Here is a 22,971-nt window from a genome sequence, read left to right as displayed (position 1 = left end):
GCTGGGGCTGTCCCCCCCCCTCACGCAGGGGTGAAAGCTACAGTAAAGCCCTAAAATAGACACAGGCTTTTCTGTACCACAGTCACACACAGGCAGCAGTCAACCAACCAACCCACCCACAAATGCATAGATGGGAGAGGAAATTTACCAATCCTACCTAATCCCTTTTTTTTTCAACAGGTAAAATAGGAGGAAAATGCATCACTCCCAACCCACTATCCCCCCAACCCCCCACTTTTTAAAAACAGGTAGGATCCCCCTAAGCCTCCCCACTCCCACATTTGTACCCACCATTTTGTTAAACCAACAACTAAAGGTGAGAGAGGAGAAAGGAGTCACACCCCATCTCCCCCCCCCCCACCCCGTGACCTTTCCCGACCCACACCTGTTTTAAATGCAAGAGGACGTCCCGTGTCGTTTCTCTCCCCTACGTTTTGTCAGGTATGTCTTTCTTGGTAAGGGAAAGAAAGAGAAAAATGCAAGTCTGTCGTAAACGGAACATCAGCCCACTGGTAGAATTGAAATGATGTGCAGGACAAAACAAATAAACATGCGAGGTACAATAAGAATCCAATATTTTCTTTCAATTATTTTCTTAGCTGATGCTACAGATGCCATTCCTTGTGTACCATCGTATCATTACCATAATCACTTTGATTGATTCTAAACAGGAGCAAATGGGGTCAAATAAAAAAATAAAATTGGGGACGTCAACACTGTCATAATAAAAAAAAAAGGTCAAGTAGTGCAAGAGAGGGTTGAAATGCTAACCTTGTCAAGCTGGCTTATAAAGAATGGCATATATTATCATATTTATTAATTTAGTCTATAAATGACTAACTTAGAAGGTCTGATTTGTTCATCTGATTAGCAGTTTTGTGATATGCCAATTCAAGAATATCACCCATTGGGTCTGATAGTATGTTGGACAAAGGATTGTGTGGAGGCCTGATGTCGCAAACAGTCATTTTCCTTTTCTTTTTTACTGGAGTGTCAGTCAGCCTTTTCCTGCTTGGCCCCTTTGTTTCAGATCTTAACAAATTCAATGGTGTGGCTTAGTTCCAGTGTTATTACTGCAGTCAACTGCTGTACTGCAGTGTGCTGTAGTCTGAATGGAGCCCTCTATTAAAATGCATGATAGAGGAGGAGAAGGTATCCATCTGTCTGCACAAAGAGGGTCACCAATGGCGCATTCAAAACAACTGGGAACTCTGAAATCTCCGACTTCCGACTAAAGTGCGTTCAAAACAACTGGGAACTCTGACCTCTTTCTAGAGCTCAGACTTTCTGACCTGAAGGTATCTGACAACATGATATGTCCTCGTATTTTTCCAAGTTCCCAGTTGTTTTTAAACGCAGCAACATTATAGTCGAGGGGGTCAAATAATCTACAACCTAGTTTAAGGCTATCATTACAGATAATCCTGAATGTATCGTGAATAATGATGAGTGACAAAGTTAGAGAGTCAAAGATCATACCCCCAAGAGCATACAATAACAGGGGAGGTTAATGGTGAGAGGTTAGCATGTCCTGGGGTTATGATCTTTGACTCCAACTTTGTCATGCATCATTCTTCACGATTCATTCAGGATTATCCGTAATCCTGGTAGCATCCACATTAAATGTACAAGTGGTTAGAAGTGGTTTATTTTTTACAATAAAAGTGACTCCAAAATAACAATACATTATTACAATTCATTTCTATTGGTCACAAAATAATCTGAAACACAGCTGAAACAAACAAGCAAATGCTCCCAACAAATTGGAAGCAAGCTTGATGTAGTAATTGTGTGCTAAGAATATGGAGCCAAATAATACATTTCTGACTACTTTATTTATAAGTAGTCCCGTGTGGCTCAGTTGGTAGAGCACGGTGTTTGCAACGCCATGGTTGTGGGTTCGATTCCCACGGGGGACCAGTATGGAGAAAAAAAATGTATGAAATGTATGCATTCACTACTGTAAGTTGCTCTGGATAAGAGCGTCTGCTAAAATGACAACAAAAAAAAAATATATATATATATATATATAAGAATATTTAGGGGTGTCAATAAATTTGGACCCCTAGCTTTGAGTATTACTTGGTAAATGTTTTAATTCTCTCAGCAATTGCATTTTTTTTAGCATACAATATAGCGCAGTATTTAAATGATTTATTTTAGTCATAATTGCTCGTCTATATCAAGGGTGTCAATCATTTCGGACCCCACCGTACACGTGTGTTACAAGGGTGCCATATTTAGGGCACCGAAGGCACAGTGGAGAGCTCCCGTTAGCCGCCTTTGAGGGCGGATGTACATAGCTGAACCACACGTGAACTACATAGATTAGCTACGTCTGCTGTGTCCACTGTTCAAGACTAACCACGTTGAATGGACAAGCCATATAAGGACACTCAAACCTCTAATAGTGACAAGGTTAGCATTTCCCTTCATATGCCGATTAAAGGAAAATCAAAGTGGGTGTGTTGTTCATTTCCTTTTTACAGTGGGGGGGGTGTAACAGGCTGGTAAAAGGGGGAGGGGGGCAGTGTATCAAGGCGCCGCAATCACATTGAAGTTACAGGAGATACGAGAGCTGCAAACCAGCTGGCCGTGACCTATCATCAGCATCATCATTATTATCAGCATCATCATCATCATCATCATTAGCATAATGGTCATACCAGTGAAAGGAAATGGGGTGCTACCTGAGGCGTCCGCCCAACAACGTCCGGCCGGCGTGTAGCCGCGAGGCGAGGAGACCTCCCGCAGTGAGGCCCCTGACATGTTAGCACCCTGGGGCCCTTTACTACTGTACACACACACACACACACACACACACACACACACAGCACAGATAGCGCGTGAAGGGCCACACTCACTGTTTAGCAACCAACTGGTACGTCAACACGATTTAGGGTCCCCCGAAGAGCCTCGAAAGAGACGACAAATGAAGAAACGGGGAAAGGAGAAAAATAACTGAGGGGAAGTGGGGGTGGGACAGAAAGCACAACCCAAACTTTGAGGATGTTTATTTTTTTCAAATTGCTGGACCAGCCAGCTAGCTACTGGTAAGTATTATAGTGGTAAGTAGTGGTATGTAGTAAAATGTTGAGCCTCTGCCATGTTGGCTGTATATCATTGTAGGTTAAAGACAAAGCAGTTGTGGGTCAGTAGGTCTATTCGCTGAGTGTAAAAGCTATTGAGAGAGAGAGAGAGAGCAGTTAAATATATCAAGAGGCAGTTAGTACAAAATGCAATAGGTAAACTGTGTGCTTTGTCTTTTTCACACGTTTTGTATTTTCTAAGTGCTTTGACAAAAGGTTTATTTTCCTCATCTAACTTACTATATTGAAGGGCAGAATAAGCCGTAACCTCTTCACTGTCACTATAAATATAAAGTGGGGTTTATTGTAGTTGTCAAAGAGACCGTATGATCCTGAAAGTCTTCAATTGTGCTTTCGGACAAACCATCTGTGGTTGATATTCAAAACACAAGAAAATGTCCACAACAAGGTACGCCATATAGTGGCAATGTCTAGCACATAGCCGTAGCTGGATATAAGCTAGAGAAATGTTTCTAAAACATTTAATTATCTTCAAATGAAAACAGCAACTCCGTACACCCCATAACACAATAATAATACAAAAAAAAATATTTCATTAAATGAAAATGTTACTTTAAAACAAAAAATAAATAAATATAAAAAAATAAAAAAACAATATGTCATCCGTCAAACTAAAATAAGTACCTGGAAATCAATTGCCTAAACAAGTGAGCTTTGAAAGCAGCAACAACCAGTAGAAACTGCACTGACTAGATGTTATAGACAGCCGAGGGGTGGGGGGGGGGGGGGGGGTTGTGGAACGACTGTTACCTGCTAGGCCTGCAGACACCATGTGGACTTGCGTGGAGTCAGGCTCAAACACACCGTTCAGCTTCTCCTTGGCAGTGGAGTAAGCTGCAAAGTAGATGGCTCTGTGGAAACAGGAGGGAATTGATGGGAGCTAAGAATACCGTGAATCAAAATCGGTAACACCGGAACTCTGGGCCGTTTCCTATAAAACAATATTTCCCTGGGTCACGATAGTCGATACCAACACAGTAAACAAAAAACATGTTTCCTTCTTGTGAGATTAGGGCAGAATAGCACAGTATAAATGACAGGCAGCGTCCCCTCTGTCCAAATTGACACGGAGTAAATGGCCTGGGACTGATGACATGAGCGATTTCCACTGAAACCAGTTGCCTTCATTTGGGTAGCTGTGTCTGGGTCCCCATGTCACCAACCCACATTAAACCTCCATCTAGGCCTATATAATGGTCCATTAGGAGGGTACATCTCAACTCACTCCCAGATCACATGCCCTGCTCTAGCTGGAGATTTATTGCCCGCGCAACTCCTACTCTCTCTACTTAACTCAAATCACAGGATTACTCAAGTAGACATTTCCACTGTGGGGCTTTACAACCAACGACCCGCCTGCACTTGGCTCGCTCACGTCGCCCTTAGTGTGCGTTTGCCAGAGGGTAAGCATTACGCAACAGCCGACCTTAGTGATGGTGAAATGGACTGATTTAAAGCCCGTGATGCTGAGTGTGTTCTGTGCTCTGGATGAACAGCTGACTGCCCAGCCAACCGTCCAGCCATGCTCTAATGGCCAACAAGATGCTCAACTCGGCAGCCCGCTGCCAAGGGGAGACAAATCAGCCATTACCTTTCCACCCGCAGATTACTGTAGGCAAAGCCTGGTTAGATGAGGAGGTGTCCTGCTGTGTTACTGTAGGCAAAGCCTGGTTAGATGAGGTGTCCTGCTGTGTTACTGTAGGCAAAGCCTGGTTAGTGTCAAGTCGCTGGTGGGCGGTATTGGTGAAGAGTTGTGTTTTTTTTGCTCTGTCCCAGTCCAGCATTGAGGAACCCTGCAGTTTGATTTCTCTCCCCTTGCATTTCTCGCTCTTTCCTCCTTAGTATTTTTCCAAGGCAGTCTGAGCTCAGGTCAGTCTTTCACCTTTTTCTCACTACCTCCCTCTCTCGTGTCCTGCAGTGCTAGCAAAGGCGTGTGCGTGCTCAGGTTTAGTGTGCCCTGCTGTTGGTCTCGCTCTCCCGCAGTGTTGAGGCAGACTTCACATAACGTTCCCTCTCTTCCCTGCCCATCACGAGGCAGCCAGCCGCCACAGCTAGGGAGAGCAGCTCACTCCACAGAGGACGGGAAAACACACACACACACACTCTATTCAGACTCTGCATACTCACAGGCACAGCCTAAACAGACAAAATACACAGCCGGAAACAGGGCAGACCGTCAAAGGGCATTTAACGCCCCACAGAGAAGGTGAGAAAAACAGAATGAGAGAGAGATAATGTACATGCAGAAAGGTAAAGAGAGAAATGCAGATCGAGAAATATACAGAGATAAAAAATAAAAAAAATGTGTAAGATAAAAACAGAGACAGAAAGAACCATCTCATCCAGGGAAAGGGAGATTAACACAACAACAGAGCGGGCCAATGGTGTCGCTGCATTGCGACGCTACGGCAGCGACACCACCGGTCACATGACCCAGCAGCAGCCCCAGTGGACGGCCGCTGCTCTGCTCACAGTGACTCTGATTAACAGAGACTAGACCCCGCAGGCTGCTGTTGCGTAATATGGCTCACATTTAGAACGGTCTCCTTTCCGTCTGGGTTCTACCACTAGGGAGAATGAATAATGCCCCAGTGGAGGTGGAAAATGAGGACAGGGCAGGAGTGGAATTTTACTGAGATTCGGTAGCAATCATGTATTGTTCTTTTCATGGACAAAGATTATGTTCTGTATGGTGTAATGAAAAATAAGGTAAATTGTGGTAATCTTGTCCTCCGATGAGGGTTGTGTTTAAAAAAGAAAAAAAGGGTATCTGAAGCAGAGGTCTCGCCAAGGTCAAATAATGGAAAACCAAAGACAAACATAATTCTCTGTTTCCCAGCTGAATAGAATATAAAATCTACGTCGCCAGCCACGTTTAAATCTGCAGTTGCCAACAACAACAACAAAAAGCTCCATGAAGTAGACTAGACAGAAAGACAGAAAATAGCAGCAGAAGCCACAACAGGTAGGATAATTATTGCACAAGTGAGGTCATACCTGGAAGGAGCCACACCCACCAGGTTGGGACCCAGCCCTCTGAAAAGCGAACGGGGTCCCTCCTTCTCCAGTATCAACCTGTAGAGGGAGAGAGAGAGAGAGGGGCGTTGTTAGTTAGCATAGTGCTAAATCAAAGTGCTAACTATTCATTATGCTGAAACATAAGAAAAGATTGCTGTCGAGACAGTGCTCCGGTCGTGGGCTAGTGCCAATGTGTATAATCTGACTGCCATGACCATAGCGCAACGGCCTTTGCCGAAAATCTTCCATTTGTGACTAATATACCGATGCATTTATGTCCCATTTTGCAATTACACACAGTATCAGGAAATGGACCATAAACGCATTTGTTTATTACAATATTAGTTACAAATGGAAGGAACCAGAAACATGTCAAAACAGATCAATATAACTAATGATGCAGTCGATTAGATGACGCATCTCAGCTTTCGTATGTGGGAGTGTGACATTGGGACATTATGGGGATTTAAAACGAGAGGAAATGTACTACAGGGCAATATACCTGATACGAATGTTGTGTCATCGGCGATGAGTGATAAGAGAGTGGCATTAGGCGGCTTGCCAAACATTAAAGATAGATAGCAGGCCTCCAATGGAGACAGCATGACATTGTAAGGGCACGCAGTGCGAGTAGCTGCTCTATGTAACATGGTAATGGCTGATGATTGTGGTCATGCTGTTTATAGTGTCATTAGCCTATACACTGAGTGTATAAAACATGAAATACACCTTCCTTTCACCCTCAGAACAGCCTCAATACATCAGGGGCATGGAAATCCTTCCACAGGCATGCTGGCCCATGTTGACTCCAATGCTTCCCACAGTTGTGTCAAGTCGGCTGGATGTCCTTTGGGACCATTTTTGGACCATTTTTGATACGTACAGGAAACTGTTGAGCGTGAAAAACCCAGCAGCGTTGCAGTTCTTGACACACTCAAACCAGTGCGCCTGGCACCTACTACCATACCCCGTTTAAAAAGGCACTTAAAATATTTTGTCTTGCCCATTCACCCTCTGAATGGCACACATACACAATCCATGTCTCAACTGTCTCAAGGCTTAAAAGTCTTTATTTAACCTGTCTCCTCCCCCTTCGTCTACACTGATTAAAGAGAATTTAACAAGTGACATCAATAAGGGATCATAGCTTTCACCTGGATTCACCTGGTCAGTCTGTCATGTTTTGTCCACTCAGTGTATGAGCTCCATGACAAAACGTTACCCCATTTCCTGACATCACTGCTACCCTACGCCCTAGGAATCGCTAGCCTGAATTCAAGCCAAGGTTATTCCACTATTAACCTACCTCATCGAGATAGCGCACTGCTTTGAAATAGCTTTATATCAAGGACTCTAGATTGAACTGTGAATTTAACTATGAATTCAGTCCTAGAAGACTTACAGCGTCTTCCCTCATATCTACGCAGCCACAGAGCTCAGCTCATACAGAACTACTGGGTTCTAAATAGGATTTGGGCAGCGCTGCATACGCTGGTGACCCACTTCTGCAGGGTTTTTCTCCCTGTGCAGCCAAGTGGTGGTGTTGGGTTTCAGCTAGTGCTTCCTGAGGGCAGAAGCATGGAGGTTGACTGAGGGAAAGACGGGAGAGAAGCTGGTCCGAGAACACTGCAGCGGAGCTGTGATAAGACGGAACCAAGCCTCCAGCTAGAGGTCTGGGTGGGATGGATTTATTCATCCTGCTCCCCGCCCGCAGCTTTTCATACCGCACCCGCTGGCTTTCTGTCCGACTCCGACCCGCTACAGCAAGAACTGGTCCCGAACCCAATGCGCAGTCCCGCAATGTTATTTTAGGCACCTGTGAGGCAGCTCACTTGGCAGCCATAGTCCCAGCAATTTAGTGCCCTATAGGCAACATCAAAATGCGCAAAAATAACCATAGAAATAGGTTAAATTACCAGAAGTTCTCGTGGCCAATTATATTAGGCTGTCGGTATTACTGGGCTATATCAGCGAATAGAGGTGTCATAATATGTTTTGGACCAAACCGGCCGGGCGCTAAAGGATGTCTCATGGTCTGACAAAACACAGCTGTAGCTCTGCCACCTTTCACCGCAGATGCGGAAGGGCAACGTCGGCGGATGCGGTCGTTTGAGACTCATCCAATGCAGTCTCTAGCTTAAACAGACGGATTTTGATGTTTTTTATTACGCCAATTAAAATTCAGCGGGACCGCAAAAATCGACTCTTAAGGGGTTTAAGAGACTTGCAGTTTCTCTTGAGCTATATTTTATTTATTCAGACCAAGACAAATCTGGGCGATCAATATTTATTTCTAGGCAATGTAGTCAACTATAGCCTAATCATATTTAGGAAGTACATTTCCTTGAAAAGGTAACTGTCCCGTGCCTCTCTGTCCACACATAAGATATAGCCTACTCTATTTGAGACCACACGCTCACCTGATCTTGCACATATAGCTACTGAACTTGAAGCAGCAAGAATGATGACAGTGGACACTTGCACTTTCCCTTGAGCTACGCTTTGCATATAGGATATAGCCTGCCTTTAAGAAGACGATTTGCAGGCAGAGACAAATAAATGGGAAATCAATATTTACTGACAATGAAAAGGCACAACGCTCGCTAATGATAGAAACCTAACCTATGTACACGTTGCGCCTTTTTCTGTTCAATTAGGAGTTTTTTTTTAATGGTTTTGCACCTCGACTCACGTTGGTTGAGCACCCTCCACATCTTTATCAATATTTATTTACAGACACTGTACTAAACTAGTGTAATATTTAATTTCCTTGAAAAGATAACTGCCACATGATTCTCTGACAATGTATTTCATTGAGACCCACAAACACAGTTAATTCTGAAAGTATTCAGACCCCTTCCTTTATTCCACGGTTACGTTACCGCCTTATTCTAAAATGGATTCATTTTTTTTCAGTCTACACACAATACCCCATAATGACAAAGCGAAAACAGGTTTAGACATTTTTGCAAATGTATTAAAAATAAAAAACAAATAGCTTATTTACGTAAGTATTCAGACCCTTTGCTATGAGACTTGAAATTGAGCTCAGGTGCATCCTGTTTCCATTGATCATCCTTGAGATGTTTCTACAACTTGATTGGAGTCCACCTGTGGTAAATTCAATTGATTGGACATGATTTGAAAAGGTACACACCTGTCTATATAAAGGTCCCACAGTTGACAGTGCATGTAAGCCATGAGGTCGAAGGAATTGTCCGTAGTGCACCAAGACAGGATTGTGTCAAGGCACAGATATGGAGAAGGGTACCAAAACATTTCTGCAGCATTGAAGGTCCCTAAGAACACAGTGGCCTCCATCAATCTTAAATGGAAGAAGTTATAAACCAAGACTCTTCCTAGAACTGGCCACCTGGCCAAACTGAGCAATCGGGGGAGAAGAGCCTTGGTCAGGGAGGTGACCAAGAACCCGATGGTCACTCTGACCAAGAACCCGATGGTCACTCTGACAGAGCTCCAGAGTTCCTCTGTGGAGATGGGAGAACCTTCCAAAAGGACACCCATCTCTGCAGCACTCCACCAATCAGGCATTTCTGGTAGTGTAGCCAGACAGATGCCACTCCTCAGTTAAAAGGCACATGACAGCCCGCTTGGAGTTTGATTCTCTGGTCTGATGATTGTTTTATTTAACTAGGCAAGTCAGTTACAATGACGGCCTACACTGGCCAAACCCGGGCGACGCTGGGCCAATTGTGCGCCGTCCTATGGGACTCCCAATCATGAAACCAGGATTGAACTGTTTGGCCTGAATGCCAAGCGTCACGTCTGGAGGAAACCTGCCACCATCCCGACGGTGAAGCATGCTGGTGGCAGCATCATGCTGTGGGGATGTTTTTCGGTGACAGGCACTAGGAGACTAGACCGGATCAAGACAAAGATGAACAGAGCAAAGTACAGAGACATCCTTGATGAAGTCCTGAGCGCTCTGGAGCAGGTTCTCAGATTGTGGCAAAAGTTCACCTTCCAACAGGACAACGACCCTAAGCACACAGCCAAGCCAATGTAGGAGTGGCTTCGGGACAAGTCTCAGAATGTCCTTGAGTGGCCCAGCCAGAGTCCGGACTTGAAGCCGATCGAACATCTCTGGAGAGACCTGAAAATAGCTGTGCAGCAACGCGCCCCATCCAACCTGATAGAGCTTGAGAGGATCTGCAGAGAACAATTGGATAAACTCCCCATATACAGGTGTGCCAAGCTTATAGCGTCATACCCAAGAAGACTTGAGGCTTTAATCACTGCAAAGGGTGCTTCAAAAAGTACTGAGTAAAGGGTCTGAATTTCCATTTTTAATACATTTGCAACAAAAAAAAAGTCAACTGTTTTTGCTTTGTCATTATGGGGTATTGTGTGTAGATTGATGAGGGGGGGAAAAAACGATTTAATCCATTTTAGAATAAGGCTTTAATGTAACAAAATCTAGAAAAGGTCAAGGTGTCTGAATACTTTCTGAATGCACTGTATGCCCATACAACTACAAGGTCTATGGCCCAGTGTATTTAGGTAATATGCTCAAGCCTCAATTACTCCTCACTTACTGTATGCTCCCTTCATAACGCCAGTTGTGAAACAGGTTGTGCCTCCAGGCCCCTCGGTGGGGAATATTTGAGATGAGGGCATGTTAACAGCTGTCGGCATAAGCAAACCAAAACAGAACCACCCTAAGCCTCTCCCCTTCTGTTCTTCTATTTTTACAAGTGAGCGAGAGGCAGATTTAAGTATGCTATGGAACAACTTGTACTTGTCCAATATGATAAGGGATATTTTTTGCCTTATCGGAAATGATGAAAACAAGGCTAAATCCCCAATCTGAGATGTGTTTTACCAAAATAATGTCAAGAAGCTATTCCCGCTATGTGGTTGTGTGTGGGCAGGTTCCAACATAAACTTTTTCTCTCACTGGCCTGGCCATAAATCTACTTGCCCAAACATAATTTCTACTGGCCCGGACATGGTGTGGTTTTTCAATTAATTGGGATCATACAGAGCCTTTAGGTTGGCATCCTTTCTCTCTCTCTCTCCTCTCTCTCTCTCTATATGCAGCTATTAACTTGCTACATTTGGTTATGATATGTATTAAAAAGCTGTGTAACATAATTTAGCAATGTAAGTCATTACTCCATTCTTTAGAATTGCATTGTATTCATTTTTGTTTGTAAAGTATGTCATTTTGGAAATATTTTTCTTATATCTCAAAATAGGACACTGACCCTTTACGAGAACTGCGTTCTAAAAGACATATTGACCTGGCCACAGTAGGCTAGCCAAGACTAATGCTAAAGCGTCTTTCTGTAACTTTCTTTTTGCAGACAATCAACAGTAACCAGCATATTGCTAGTATGTTCAATAACTGTCGTAAACCACTTTCCTTAAAACAAATAAGCTCAGCGAGTTGATTGATGGGCAAGTCTTTTTGCTCTGGACAGCTCGAGTGTGCTGTGTGAACACATTAACTTCTGTACTGCTTGAGTGCTCGAGCAGTTGTAACTGCGGGAGGGTGGTGGAGCTTGAACGAACGGCCACTATCGTATTGCTCAAATACAAAAAGCACGACTGTAGTCTTCAATGGTAGACCACGACAGAGCAGGTAAATGTCGAACTGGAATGCAAAAATGCACTGAAAAGATCCACTGTCCCGACATGTTTTTTACTGGTCCCGGGGCATCGTTAATGTCGGACCCTGTATGGGAGATCCATATTCCTGCGATCAAAATGCAAGTGAAAATTCAGTCATAACATAGTATGATGAAAGCGGGGAAGGACTCTCCTAGCTTAATCATTTTTTTTTTAGACGGGGTAAAGTAGGCTCTTTCATTAACGACCTTTGTGGATAAAAGATGGCCGCTCCGTAACCATGAAAAAGGAGAAGTTGAAACATGTTTCTGTCTGATAACACTCCCGTCTACAGTAACTCATCTTTGAGTCATAGGGTGTTCGGTAATGGTATTAAAGGGCAGTTATGATACTGTAGGTGGCCTTGACAGTGAAACAGCCAGATATAAACCCTTCCCGAGAGGGTCGGCGATCGTTTGATGATGGAGGAATGTCTGCTGTTGATTTGCCAGTTGCTGGTACAAGGGTTAGGATGATTTCTATTTTAATTCCATTCAGTTGTGACTTTTCAATTGATTCATTGAATTGATAAGAGATCAGATTGACCCCAACATTTATTGTCACGGAAACCCTGCACTGATGTCAACAGGTTTATCAGGTTACACGTGAACGCTTTGGGTCGGAATTCGGCCCACATGGTTTTTGTCTGTGCAAAGTGCATAAACACCCACTCATCCCAAGAATAGACTGGAACTGAACTAAACTTCAAATAGAATCGACTCCAACCTCACTGAGTAGACAGTGTGTATTCTCTGTGGTAAGTGCAAACATTTCAGTTCATCACCTGAATAGTCTGGAACTGAACTGAAAATAGAACTGACCCACCAAACCCTGTAAACTCACATAATGTGTAAGATATTCTCTGTGACCCCTGTGTGTTGGTGAACTTACTTGAGGCAGTGCAAGGGTCCCGGGGGGGCCATGCGGGCCACACTGGCCCCGTTGACGGTGCTGAGCTGCACCTCAGAGATGTAAAAGGTGACATGAGAGGACTGGAGTCTGGTCTTCACTACTTCCAGCGGACAAGTCAGAATAGCACCCACTGTGCCCCCACACCTAGATGTGGAGAGAGAGAAAGAGTAGGGGAGGAAGACGGGCAGGTCAGAATAGCCAAAAGTACAGTAAATACTGTGCTAAACTTTACTTTATTGCCAAGTTATAGGCCTACCCACTGTATTACCATGTTATAGGCCTAACTACTTTATTACCATGTTATAGGCCTAACTACTTTATTACCATGTTATAGGCCTACCCACTGTATTGCCAAGTTATAGGTCTACCCACTGTATTACCATGTTATAGGCCTAACTACTTTATTACCATGTTATAGGCCTACCCACTGTATTACCATGTTATAGGCCTAACTACTTTATTACCATGTTATAGGCCTACCCACTTTATTACCATGTTATAGGCCTAACTACTTTATTACCATGTTATAGGCCTAACTACTTTATTACCATGTTATAGGCCTACCCACTGTATTACCATGTTATAGGCCTAACTACTTTATTACCATGTTATAGGCCTAACTACTTTATTACCATGTTATAGGCCTACCCACTGTATTGCCAAGTTATAGGTCTACCCACTTTATTACCATGTTATAGGCCTACCCACTTTATTACCATGTTATAGGCCTACCCACTTTATTACCATGTTATAGGCCTACCCACTTTATTACCATGTTATAGGCCTAACTACTTTATTACCATGTTATAGGCCTAACTACTTTATTACCATGTTATAGGCCTACCCACTGTATTGCCAAGTTATAGGTCTACCCACTGTATTACCATGTTATAGGCCTAACTACTTTATTACCATGTTATAGGCCTAACTACTTTATTACCATGTTATAGGCCTACCCACTTTATTACCATGTTATAGGCCTACCCACTTTATTACCATGTTATAGGCCTACCCACTTTATTACCATGTTATAGGCCTACCCACTTTATTACCATGTTATAGGCCTACCCACTTTATTACCATGTTATAGGCCTACCCACTTTATTACCATGTTATAGGCCTACCCACTTTATTACCATGTTATAGGCCTAACTACTTTATTCTGTGCTGTAATTGAAAGTGCTACCAAACAAACAGCTATATTCCAGTTTGTTGCTTGTGTTTTTAAAACGTTTTGAAGCTTGGTGATACTAAGATGGGCATAAAATCTCCTGAAGTGAAGGGTGGATCATTCAACTCTGATTTTATTGGGGCCAACAACGCAGTGGAGAAGTAGAGTAAGACACACCCATATCTAGACCTGGTATTTCTGGAAACAACCAGCTGATTTACAATGCCAGCAGCAGCTGGATCTGGGTCAGGTTCAGCATATTGACATATTCAGCTTGAGTTGAACACAAAGCGTGCAACTGTAAATAGTCGCTAACCGTTATGGCCAGGGGCCAACCCACTGCCTGGGAGACTTTGAACTGGACTTACTTGTCTGTGACAATGTGCAAACTGAGGTGCTGGCCCTTTTGCCTGTAACGCTTTGACATGGTCTGTCTGGCCCCCCTGAGTTAAGTGGGTTACTATTCATGTGTTGTGACTTCTGTGTTTGCTAGGTTACAGGCTTTCCCAGCTCCTCTTTCAAATAATATTTGTCAAATGAACCTCAACATGGGCTCAGGGCTGTGTAGAATGCGCACTACAAGGCACAATTATAGTGAAATGGTTCCTGAAAATAGTCACCATTGTATATCATCTGTAGGTTAGGTTTAGTGAATGTGAGTAGCATGCATGGCGAGTGCTGACTGGCTGCTACAGGCTGCAAAAGGCAGAGCTCTCTGTCAGACTAACCCACATACAGGCAAGAGCGACCTTTGGCCTAGATTCAGAAGGCTGCTCCATGCATGTGTACAACAGGCAGTAAGAGTTAACATGCACAGGCCTCGAGCCCCGTTGTGAGAAATAGCGAGGGGACTGTGATTATTTGCTTCTCGCTGAAGTAACTTTGTCACAACTTGTGCCACTAACATTGCGTTTTCATAGCACAATGAAGGAGATATAAAATATTCTGGTTTGGCAAGATAGGCCTTACATGCTGACATTTTAAAAGTTTGCAGAGTGCCTGAAGGAAAAGAAGAGGCTGACTGACAAAGTAAACAATATAAAAAAGGGGAAAACAAAGCTAAGAAAGAAAGAGGAAACAAAGAAAGCTATTCTGGCACTACAATGGAATCAAGCAGCATCTTGTCTTCCTCTGAATGTGTCATCCAAAGACTTGCGCCTAAAACCATACTGTAATTAGATTTGCTGTGATAAGTAGGCATATTTAGTGTTCAATTGCAAGAATGGCTCTAATAACCAACTGGTCAAGTTTCAATGCCCCTAAGCACCTTGGTGAAATCTATAATCTCAATTTACTTGGAGCAGTCTGACATGGAATCAACACAAATAAGTAGATTTTCCACAGCCTAGACTACAGCCAGGTGCCCTTCAACCCTTTCAACATCCCCTGTGTCAGCATGATGTATTGAACGTAAAGGTCTACGACAATGTAGCAAAGCTAGAAAATTACGTGACAAATATGACTCCAATAATATACACGACTACAGGAACGGAAACACGCAGGTAGTATGTTGACAACATTACAACTGAGGCATTCTTACAGTTTTATTTTATACAATGAGAATGACACTTGAAATAAACACTGGGAGACTTCAGCCCAAATCAAACGAGACCCGTTTTTATCCATGTGCGTGCTAGAAATAGAATTCACGGAGAATACTGTTCCTCAATATTTTCAATGACATGCATAACTAGACTATCCTTAACCAAGTAAAACAACTTCACAATGGAGTAAAGCGGGACAATGAATGTGCAATATAATTGCGGGCTATTTTGGGGGTGCTGAAATCCTTAGTTTTCGATTAAAAACAATTACATTTTATGTGAGGTCGGGGCCCAAGTCCTCCCACACTAGTCACCGCTCAACTCCGCTGATGTGAATTACATCGTGGCGTTGAGTTTTACTCGTAGCCTACCGTGTGTGTCAGTCAAATTCATATATTGTAGCCTACCTAGGGGCGTATTCATTACGCCAATTTTGTTGCAAAACGTTTTTTAAACGGAAGCAGACGGAACGAAACGGGGAGGGACCTACCTGAATTTGTCCAATAGAAACTCTCGTTTTAGTTGTAAAACGTTCCAACTGTTTGGAATAATGTAATCATTATAGTGCAATCATCATTATTCCTGTTCGGAATAATGATTACACCCCTGTGTTCTTACCTTTTTATCAAGTCTATGGAATGGTGTGGCAGTAGTTGATACAGTGTATGAATCGTATAGGCCTGGGCATATTCTCCATCTTTACAAAATGTGTGTTTTATAAGGTTTGTCGGAGTAATACAATGCAAAACAAATGTGTCAAGAAACGTAATCATGCTATTCGGCGACATAGCTATTGCTAATCGGTCAAACGCTGCTCGAGAACAACAAAGGCTCGTGCGTCATGGATGTTTCATTCACGAGCGTACTCATCTGTCAGGGCAAACCACGAACACCGTTGAGTGTGATGCGTGGGTGTCAACCTGTTTTCTGTCAAATGAAATAATGTCGTGTGTGATAACAGTCAACATCGGACACTACTGCAAATGTCTCTGATGTGTTGACACCAGGCTACAATAGTAGTGGCCAGCGCCTAGCTAGCTTGACCGTGGTACCTACTTTGATACTGCAACTGGCTAGCTGCTGCCTGAGGATGGCTCGGGTAGTGCAGTTGCTAATGTAACATGCACGCGCGCCTTGGAAAATGGCAATGGGGAAATAAATGGGTGTTATTTTCACCAGGATAGTTTTGACTATAAAAGTCAGTCACGAAATGTTATGTCGCCTAGCTAACTGTATTCCTAGCAAATAATAGCTACTCACCCTCCGGCAAACAAATGAACCAAGGTATCCCTTTGACTCATTCTTTAGCATTCTCTGAACCAGTACACTCTTCGGACTGCGTCAAGGGGGAAGACAGGGTTGGATGGCGAACGGTCGACCACCCCGATTTCGAAGACGACTTGCGCACTTCGATAAATCAGCGACGTCGATGATCAATCAGTAACAGTTAGAACGGTGATTCAGTTTGCCGTAGCAACGTTAGCTAGACAGCTAGTCAACTTGCGTGCTAAACAAACCCTTATCTTCGTTTCGAGCAATCCCCTCTTTGAACAGACCTTATTTCAATTTGTAGATCGTTAGACTACAAAATAAGAGAAATTCAAAAGGAAGATTGTTTTATGTATTATTGCTTCTATCAATCGCTATTTGCAACAGTCCCCCTAGCTTTCGTTTCTCAACTGTTCACCGCTGCAGTGAGAGGCGATAGGTCATATCCCTAGAATTTAACTACAGTAGAATCATATAGGCTGCAAAACAGAGTCCGCTATTGGACAGTTGCCTTATTACGTCAATTTGTCTCCGCCCGATCACGCAAATTTCACATGAAACGTTTATACAATCTTTCACATGATCAGCTGCAGCACCCTACAAAAGGGCAGTTTTAGGTCCTTACATGTATAATTATCTAAATTCACTTTTTTTTTTAACAAGCAATGTTTATGAGAATATGACATATGGTCAGATATGTCTATTCAAAATGCTTTGCCGGTGATTTACCTATGAACATGATGTCATATGCACATTGCATGAATGGATTTGTTCTTATTAATTAGGCAACGGGTGGGTCTAATCCTGAATACTGAACGCTGGTTAAACCGCATTCCACACGTTACCACCAGCTAAATCCAGGGGTATAATGTACTATAAACCTTGCTCTCGGTCTCTCTGACATTTCCAACATTGTTTCAAAATTCAATTTATGTCTCCAGCTGTCCCATAGTAATGAACGAGTCGGGACGAGAGACAGGCAGGCAGCGCTTCTCAGCCAGACGAACTCATGAATCAGCTTACATCATTTTTATGGATATATACGAAGAAATGTGAATTGAAAAAAGGTCCAACTAAACGAAGTGCAGCTACTGTAGTTTGCGGTCTTTCCAGCTTCAGTTTGAAGTGATTGTGTTAGCTGTGTTGTAGGCTAGCTCCTCTGAACAAGTCTCCTGACGAGTGAGCACGTTCTATTTTAGGCGAAATTGCGGCTCATTAGCTCATTGTTATGGAAGTCACAATAATTGTCACTAGAAAACAGCATAAAAATGCAAATACAACTACTGTTGTTATTCTGGCTGCACTGTTTGAAGTAACTGTAAATTAGCCGTAGTTGGCTAGCTAGCAAGCAATGGATAAGAACCTTTGCCAGCCAGAATGACAATGGAACATTTAGAGCGAACGACTGGGTCGAGTCCATAGGTACCGAATAAAAAGACTGAACGACTGGGTCGAGTCCATAGGTACCGAATAAAAAGACTGAACGACTGGGTCGAGTCCATAGGTACCGAACAAAAAGACTGAACAACTGGGTCGCGTCTCTGGCAACCGAACCAATAGAATGAACCTCCAGACGGCTTGGGTAGCAACCCCAGATTTGTGTCGGGACTATATCTTGTGGAAGGATGAAATACTATGAATTAATGAATCAAAATAACGTTTTTAATGAAATATGTCAATCATTATTTGAATATGTTGGTAACCCGTTGTATAAAAGTGATAATGCCCGAGAAGCCGGTGTTTGGAGGATATATTGGGAAGGTTTGCTGGCCCGAGATGAAACAACACCCGCGCCAATATATCCTCCAAACACTGGCTTCTCGGGCATTATCACTTAATTATTTTCCTAGTGACCTATTGCATATTTATAACAACTACGTGTCAAGGGTTTTGGTTTATGTACACTGCATTTTCAATTTATATGCACATTTTGTGCTTTATGGGATGCCATGAAATAAAATTAGGTTGCCAATTTAGTGACGAGAGGTCAGCTCGCACTGATATTCCAAGTGTATGTATGTACAATGAACTGTGAAAAACGATATATGGGGGAAAACATTTCTGTTACTGGAACAGGTAATAAAAATATATAAAATTGGGGCATGGGAGTCCAAGCCCAAAAGTCCTAAAGCAGACTTGCTACAGACTGACAATGATGTGAAACCAGACTGAGGTCCCTGTGAGAGCAACCAGATCAGTTGAAAGAGATTGTAACACCCATTATGGGCAATGTGGTTGGCTGATCTAATAGGGGATGAATGGACATCTTGGTTTCCTAATTGGAGGCACAATTTTACAAGTTGAAGTCATGTGCATGGAGGCTGAAGTTATTTATGACTGTCCTGGCAGACTAAAACGAGATCAGCAGCTAATAGGAAGTGGATTATGCCCCCATGATGTATAACTGTCCTGTAAGACTGTAACAATGAAAATAGACATTACTTTATTCATATAGCACTTTTCCTTCCAGAGTTAAAAAGAAATATGAAAAGAGGACCTATCTGATCAGGTCTATGTGAGGAAGAATAAGTAGAGAGGAGAAGAAGCTTATTGTTTGCCTGGACACCAATCTCTTAAAACAGTAGGGTAAATCCATATGAATTCAATCACTTTTGGACAGCATCCCATTTGATTTAAACAAAGCCTTCCATACATGTTTGCCTATGGAAGAAATGGTCAGAAAGTGACTTTTTGGACCTTTTATGCCAAAACAATGGCACTCAGGGATAGGCCCATTCTACAACATATGTGAATATGGAGAAAGAAAATCTGAGTTTACTTGTTTTTAGATCATTGACATTTAAGGTTAAAACAAAATTACAATATTTATATTTAAAAAAAAAAAAAAACATTTTTACAAGAAATTATAAAACAGTTTGAAAACCCTGTTTGTAAGCTTTTAAATTATATCAAACACAAACATTTATCTTTTCCAGTGATGAAGACATGGATGTCTTATGTATGGAATGGTAAGCAAAATAGGTCCACTTTGAGCACCTTTATCTCTTTAATGTTTTGGCATTCCGGTTCCAAAAGTTACTTTCTGAGCGCTTCTACAATTGGCAAATGTGTATGGAAGGTTTTGTTTTTTCTTTGCAACTCTGCCTAGAAAGGCAGTATCCCGGAGTTGCCTCTTCACTGTTTACGTTGAGACTGGTGTTTTGCGGGTACTATTTAATAAAGCTGCCAGTTGAGGACTTGTGAGGTGTCTGTTTCTCAAACTAGACTCTCTAATGTACTTGTCCTCTTGCTCAGTTGTGTACCGGGGCCTCCCACTCCTCTTCATATTCTGGTTAGAGCAAGTTTGCGCTGTTCTGTGAAGGGAGTAGTACACAGCGTTGTATGAGATCTTCAGTTTCTTGGCAATTTCCCGCATGGAATAGCCTTCATTTCTCAGAACAAGAATAGACTGATGAGTTTCAGAAGAAAGTTCTTTGGTTCTGGCCATTTTGAGCCTGTAATCGAACCCACAAATGCTGATGCTCCAGATTTTATTTTACCTTTATTTAACTTGGCAAGTCAGTTACGAACAAATTCTTATTTTCAATGACGGCCAAGGAACAGTGGATTAACTGCCTTGTTCAGGGGCAGAACAACAGATTTTTACCTTGTCAGCTCAGGGATTCAATCTTGCAACCTTTCGGTTACAAGTCCAACGCTCTAACCACTAGGCTACCACATACTCAACTAGTCTAAAGAAGGCCAGTTTTGTTGCTTCTTTAATCAGAACAACAGTTTTCAGCTGTGCTAACATAATTGCAAAAGGGTTTTCTAATGATCAATTAGCCTTTTAAAATGATCAACTTGGATTAGCTAACACAACGTGCCATTGGAACACAGGAGTGATGGTTGCTGATAATGGGCCTCTGTACGCCTATGTAGATATTCCATAAAAAACCTGCCGTTTCCAGCTACAATAGTCATTTACAACATTAACAATCTCTACACTGTATTTCTGATCAATTTGATGTAATTTGAATGGACAAAAAATGTGTTTTTCTTTCAAAAACAAGGACATTTCTAAGTGACCCCAAGCTTTTGAACGGGAGTGTACATATACTGTATATTACCATTAGTATATAACCATAAGTATTTATATATTCCTATTACCAGTCACTTTCCAGCCCTGTTTGCTTTCCAGCCACCTACACTGACACTCTTGCACATACACGCTAACACTCAAACATACACTCACACACTCACATACACACACTCACACTAACACTCAAACATACACGCACTCACACTCAAACATACACACACACACTCACACTAACACTCAAACATACATACACCAACACTCAAACATACACTCACACAAACACTCAAACATACTCACACACTCACCACTACGCAGGCACCCACCCAGCACTTATGCTGCTACGATATTGTTTACTATAAAAAAAAATATTTGTGTTATTATTATTTATTCTGCTACCAGCCACTTTCTCCTAATCCCTAACGACATGAACATACTGTATCTACCTCAACTACTCCAGTATCCCTGCACATTGTACATTTGGTACTGGCACCGACCATGTATACAGCTTACATTCTCTAGTTTTTATCTTCTTCTTCTTCCCCTGCTTATTTTTCCTGTTGTTTTTGTTCTAATATTTTGATATTGAATACTACACAGTTTCGAAGGGCTTGCAAGTTAAGCGTTTCACTATACTTGTGCATGTGGCAAATGCAACTTGAAACTTGTTATGCAACCATTCTTTCCACAATTTAGTGTGGAAACACGAGAACGTGTGTGTAAGTATCAGCTAACCACGTCATACACTAGCAATCTGTCAGTCGATGACACAGTCGATGAGGTGGATACGCAACCATTGGTTGATCAGCATGCAACGTCTGAGCAGGGGAACGTGATCATTGTCACTGGGTCATGTTTACTTTTGATTCATGTAGCTGACAACAACTTATAATTCATAGCTGAACAAATTCCGTTCAAATGGCAGACTGACCCCAGACATTTTGATGGAGAACCAATCGTTCATGGGAACATTATGACACAGTGAAACATTAATAACCCAATCATAATGCAATTACTTTGAAGGTAATTTAAATGGGCAATCTGCAGTTAATACATCCATTTTGGAACTTATAAATGTAATTATATTTACCCATTGATTCTTGAAGAATATGCACTACATGAGCAAAAGTATGAGTACACCTGCTCATCGAACATCTCATTCCAAAATCATGGACATCAATCTGGAGTTGGTCCCCCTTTTGCTGCTATAACAGCCTCCACTCTTCTGGGAAAGCTTTCCTCTAGATGTTGGGATATTGCTGTGGGGACTTGCTTCTATTCAGCAACAAGAGCATTAGTGAAGTCGGGCACTAAATGTTGGGCTATTAGGCCTGGCTCGCAGTCAGCATTCCAATTCATCCCAAAGGTGTTTGATGGGGTTGCGGTCAGGGCTCTGTGCAGGCCAGTCAAGTTCTTCCACACCGATCTCGACAAACCATTTCTGTAAGGGCCTCGCTTTATACAACGGGGTCATTGTCACGCTGAAACAGGAAAAGACCTTCCCAAACTGTTGCCACAAAGTTGGAAGCATAGAATCGTCTAGAATGTCATTGTAGAATGTCATTGAAATAAGGGGCCTAGCACGAACCATGAAAACAGCCCCAGACATTTATTCCTCCTCCACCAAACTTTACAGTTGGCTCTGTACATTGGGCCAGGTAGCGCTCTCCTGGCATCTGCCAAACCCAGATTTGTCCGTCAGACTGCCAGATGGTGAAGCGTGATTCGTCACTCTAGAAAACGCGTTTCTAAAGCTCCAGACTCCAATGGCAGCGAGCTTTACACCACTCCAGGTAACGCTTGGCATTGCACATGGTGATCTTAGACTTGTGTGCGGCTGGTCGGCCATGGAAACCCATTTCATGACACTCCCGACGAACAGTTCTTGTGCTGACGTTGCTTCCAGAGGCAGTTTGGAACTCAGTAGTGAGTGTTGCAATGAGGACAGGCGATTTTTACACACTTCAGCACTCAGTCATCCCATTCTGTGAGCTTGTGTGGCCTACCACTTCGCAGCTGAGCCGTTGTTGCTCCTAGACATTTCCACTTCACAATAACAGCACTTACAGTTGACCGAGCAGCTCTAGCAGGCCAGAAATTGGATGAACTGACTAGTTGGATAGGTGGAATCCTATAACGGTGCCACATTGAAAGTCACTGAGCTCTTCAGTAAGGCCATTCTATTGCCAATGTTTGTCTATGGAGATTGCATGGCTGTGTGCTTGATTTTATACACCTGTGGCTGAAATAGCCAAATCCACTAATTTGAAGGGGTGT

At 42.6% G+C, this 22,971-nt stretch overlaps 1 protein-coding gene across 1 annotated transcript in view; it reads right to left on the bottom strand.

Annotated features, from left to right (window-relative positions):
* Positions 1-17,100, bottom strand: part of LOC106568938 (solute carrier family 25 member 36-A) — a 28,216-nt gene extending 11,116 nt beyond the window's left edge. The window contains exons 1-4 of the mRNA XM_014139793.3: positions 16,647-17,100; positions 12,651-12,815; positions 6,108-6,185; positions 3,861-3,961 (exon numbers count right to left, since the gene is read on the bottom strand). Of these exons, the coding sequence (XP_013995268.1) occupies positions 3,861-3,961; positions 6,108-6,185; positions 12,651-12,815; positions 16,647-16,687 (385 nt within the window). The 5' untranslated portion in view covers positions 16,688-17,100. The remainder of the gene's footprint in view (positions 1-3,860; positions 3,962-6,107; positions 6,186-12,650; positions 12,816-16,646) is intronic.
* Between the last annotated feature and the right edge of the window lie 5,871 nt (positions 17,101-22,971).

The sequence above is a fragment of the Salmo salar genome, chromosome 14 (assembly GCF_965601325.2).
Source record: "Salmo salar chromosome 14, fSalSal1, whole genome shotgun sequence".
NCBI classification, from domain to species: Eukaryota; Metazoa; Chordata; class Actinopteri; order Salmoniformes; family Salmonidae; genus Salmo; species Salmo salar.
This window is presented reverse-complemented; position numbering and strand designations above follow the sequence as displayed.